Below are 4096 nucleotides of genomic sequence, written 5' to 3' on the forward strand. Positions count from 1 at the left end.
AGATGACATTGGGTGGCCGAGTTGGAGAGGGGTGAGTCCAAATCAGGGGCCACCCTCACAGCCTCGGTGGGATGAGGTTTCCCTGAGGCTAAACCCCTAATTGTCCCCACTGAGTGCTGGTGCCATGCAGGGGCCAGGACTGAGTCTGCCTGGTCACAGCTGTGTCCCTGGCCCTGTCCTGCATGCAGAAGGCGCCCACTCAATGCTTGCTGCTGGAGGAATAACGCAAGCCCTTCCTCCTCCAAGCCCCTCCCCTCCAGGGCCGGGCAGTTAAAGGCCCACAGCTGGGGGTCCCGTGGGGGCGCAGGGATCCCGAGCTGCCCGGCATGGCTACCGCCGGCCCCGTAAGCAGCCCTGCCTGGCCCTTCTGGTGCGAGGGACACGGGGGCGTGGGGTAGGGCTCACGGCCCCCCTGATTCCCTTTTTTGGTCTAGGAGAGAGAGGTAGAGGGCGGAAGCCGAAAGTGGGAGAAGGAGAAGAACGAGCAACGGGGGGCGCAGGCAGCAGAGGGGACCTCGGTGGGAGAGGAGGAGGAGGTGGCTCTGGGCCCTCCCGGGGCTTTGGGGTCCTTGAGGAGGACGGCCGGGGACAAGGGGTCCGAGGAGGCCCGGCTACAGCTGCACCCACTGCAGAACAGGTAGGCCCTGGGGGCGAATCCCCGTCCTCCCTGTGGGCACCGGGTGCGCCAGTGCTTGAGCCTCAGCCGCCTCCCCTAACTTGACCTTGAGGGGACCGACTCCCTGCCAGTCCCCGCTTCCTCCTGCCCCACCCGCACAGGTGGGCTCTGTGGTTCTTCAAGAATGAGCGCAGCCGGGCCTGGCAGGACAACCTGCACCTGGTCACCAAGGTGGACACCGTGGAGGACTTCTGGGCGTGAGTGCCTGCCCCCCGCCGGGCTCTCAGCTCAGGGCTGCACGGCTCCACCCTCCCAGGGGGCCGCTTCCCCCCCTCCTTGGGGACCGCCGCGCATTGGCCGTGGCAGGGGGTCTGTGGGTTTGGGTTCAACCCTCCTGGGAGAAGCAAGGAATTGGCCCTGGCTCTGCCACCGCATAGCTTTTTAAATTTTATTTTAAAGATGTATTTATCCCCTGCCCCCGCTGTTCTCACTCGCTGTCTGCTGCGTCCATTCATTGTGTGATTTCTGTCTGCTGTTGTTTTTTTTTTTTTTTTGAGGCACCTGAACCGAGTGGCACCTCCCATCTGGGAGGGAGGTGCCTAATCCTTTGACCCACCTCCGCCCCCCCCGCCCCCCCCGTAGCTTTGAGACCCATGGGCAAGCTCCTTCCCCCCTCTAAACTGGTGTCAGCTCAGGTACAGGGCAGCGGAAAGGTGCTCGGCGAACCGGAGGGGAGGCTGAGTAAGCTTCAGGCGCCAGCACCGCCTTGCAGCCAGCCGGAGCGGGGACGCCAGGGGCCATCCAGGAACTGGGGGGGGGGGGGTCTAAAAACTCCCCGGGGCCCGGACTTCCTGGGCTGGGAGGGTGCAGGGAGGAGGTGGGATCCGAGGGTTTGGACAATCCAAGGCTGGAATTCCCAGCGGAAGCCAGTGTGCGGAAAGGCTTGGAGAAGCCAAGGCGGGAAGGGAAGCAGTGGGGTCTGGTAAGGAAGTGAGGGGGCTGAGGCCAGTCGGAACCAGGCCCTGAAATGTGTGTGTTGTGTCTCCAGGATGTACAGTCACATCCAGCTGGCCAGCAAGCTCTCTTCTGGCTGTGACTACGCCCTGTTCAAGGTAGGTCTGCTTCCAGTCACCCCCACCCCTCCGAGTAGGGTGCCATGGAGAGCCTTCCCTCTTTCCTTTTTATATATTAAAGATTCATTTATTTCTCTCCCCTCTTCCCCGCCCCCAGTTGTCTGTTCCCTGTGTCTATTTGCTGTGTGTGCTTCTGTGTCTGCTTGTATTCTTGTCAGCAGCACCCAGAATCTGTGTTTCATTTTTGATGAGTAATCTCTCCATGTGTGCGGCGCCATTCCTGGGCAGGCTGCACTTTCTTTCGCGCTGGGTGGCTCTCCTTACAGGCGCACTCCTTGCGCGTGGGGCTCCCCTATGCAGGGACACCCCTGCGTTGGCAGGGCACTCCTTGCGCGCATCAGCACTGCGCATGGGCCAGCTGCACACAGGTCAAGGAGGCCCGGGATTTGAACCCGCGGACCTCCCATGTGGTAGACGGACGCCCTAACCACTGGGCCAAGTCCACTTCCCTCCTTCCTTTCTGAGACTGGAGGAGGATTGCTTTCTATACAAGAGCTTGGACAAAGGTGTGTCAGACTGAGCTGCACCTTGCAGTTGAGGGAGGAGGGCACGAGGAAGAACTGAGGGGCCCAGGTTTTTTGTGGCCTGGCTGCTTAATCAGGGACATGCATTAGAATCGCCCGAGGTATACATCTTCAAAAAAATACAATTTACAAAAATGATGGGGTGGGGGTGGGGTGGGGAGTGGGGTATATGGGAACCTCTTAGTTTTTTATGTAACGTTCTTTGCGATCTATTAACTTGAATTTAAAAAGTGTGTAAAAAATAAAGAGTTGCCTAGGAAACTCTCCTCACCCATGCCAGGCAGGCGTGTGGAGGGCCCTGGCATAGGTATTTAAAGTCTCGCTAGGTGACATCTCAGGTTTGGGGCCAATGGACATCTGCCCCTGCCCACTTCAGGGTGTTCCTTCATCACCCCCAACTGGACCCGTGTCTTAGGGAACTCGGTTCAATAAAGGAGACACACACAACAAATACTGAGGTTCAGGGGCCAGTGGGAGCTCGGAGGAGGGTCTGGTGGCCTGTGGTGGTGGGTGGTGGAACAGGTGGCACCAGGTGGAACCTGCTTGTATGGAGGGGATGGAGGGTGAGAGAACCTGCCTGGGGCTGAGAGGCCTGGGCAGGGGCAGGTGATGGCTGGGGCGAGGGGTGAGCCAGCGCTGACTTGCCATGTGCCTGGCAGGACGGCATCCAGCCCATGTGGGAAGACAGCAGGAATAAGCGGGGCGGCCGCTGGCTGGTCAGCCTCGCCAAGCAGCAGCGCCACAGCGAGCTGGACCGCCTTTGGCTGGAGACCGTGAGTGAGCGAGCCGGGACGGGGAAGGGTCTCCAGGGGACGGGGCCGGTGGTGGCCGTGGGCTTGACAAGGGGGGGGGGTTCTGCCAGCCTGTGCCCCAGCTGGAGGTCTCCCCCTACCCTTCCTCCCTGGTCCCAGCTGTTGTGTCTGATCGGGGGAGAGCTTTGAGGAGCACAGCAGAGAGGTGTGGTGGCGCCGTCATCAACATCCGTGCCAAAGGGGACAAGATTGCCGTGTGGACACGCGAGGCCGAGAGCCAGGCGGGCGTGCTGCACATTGGGTGAGGGGGTCTCTGGCACAGGGTGGGGGCTGGGGTCTTGTCTGAGGGAGGTGTGTGGGAGGTGGCCTGGTCTGCAGGGGAACCTTCTAGACCCCTGCCCTGTCTCCCCGACCCACCCCCCGGCCACCCCCCCCCCCAGCCATCTGTATAAAGAGTCGAATCTAAGTATTTCAAACGATTCCTTGCAGTAGAACTCTTTTCCTTGGATGAAAGAACCATATTTTGGTTTTCACACGGGCAAAACATACAAAGCAGAGGTGGCCGTAGCCTGGGCGCTCTCCAGGACCTGCCGCTGACTTCCTGTGTCTCCACCACCCCCTCCGCCTCCCCCCACAGGCGTGTGTACAAAGAGCGCATGGGCCTCTCTGCAAAGATGGTCATTGGCTACCAGGCCCACGCAGACACGGCCACCAAGAGCACTCCCTCGCCAAGAACAAGTTTGGTGGTGTGAGCGGGCCTGGGCACTGTTCCCAGTCCAGCGGTGCAGCCTCCTGCCTGCACCCTTCACTGCTGTGCAGGCGTTTGGGGTGGGAGGGGGGTGGGGTTCAGTGGCTGGTCCTGGGACAGACTGGGGGGGGTGGGGGCAAGATAGCCTGCTTCTGGCCTGTCCTGGAGTAAATAGGAAACTTCTGAACAAGCTGCCTGGGGCAGCTTGGTGGTGGGGGCCAGCCTGAGGACCCAGCTTTCCCACGGGTTCTGGCAGGGGTGGGGTTGAGGAATCTGGGTGGGGTGGGCTGGGGAAGGGGAGGGAGGAGGCTCAAGGGCAGAGG

The 4096-nt window shown here is 60.9% G+C and overlaps 1 protein-coding gene across 1 annotated transcript; it reads left to right on the forward strand.

The window, feature by feature from the left end:
• Nucleotides 1-326: 326 nt before the first annotated feature.
• EIF4E1B (eukaryotic translation initiation factor 4E family member 1B) lies at nucleotides 327-3838 on the forward strand. The gene is given in 9 exon segments (XM_004460036.3): nucleotides 327-344; nucleotides 435-637; nucleotides 778-873; nucleotides 1665-1728; nucleotides 2933-3046; nucleotides 3185-3199; nucleotides 3201-3236; nucleotides 3238-3326; nucleotides 3663-3838. Coding segments are annotated over 9 exon segments (750 nt in total). The 3' UTR covers nucleotides 3778-3838.
• The last annotated feature ends 258 nt before the right edge of the window (nucleotides 3839-4096 follow it).

Source organism: Dasypus novemcinctus, chromosome 2 (genome assembly GCF_030445035.2).
Source record: "Dasypus novemcinctus isolate mDasNov1 chromosome 2, mDasNov1.1.hap2, whole genome shotgun sequence".
NCBI classification, from domain to species: domain Eukaryota; kingdom Metazoa; phylum Chordata; class Mammalia; order Cingulata; family Dasypodidae; genus Dasypus; species Dasypus novemcinctus.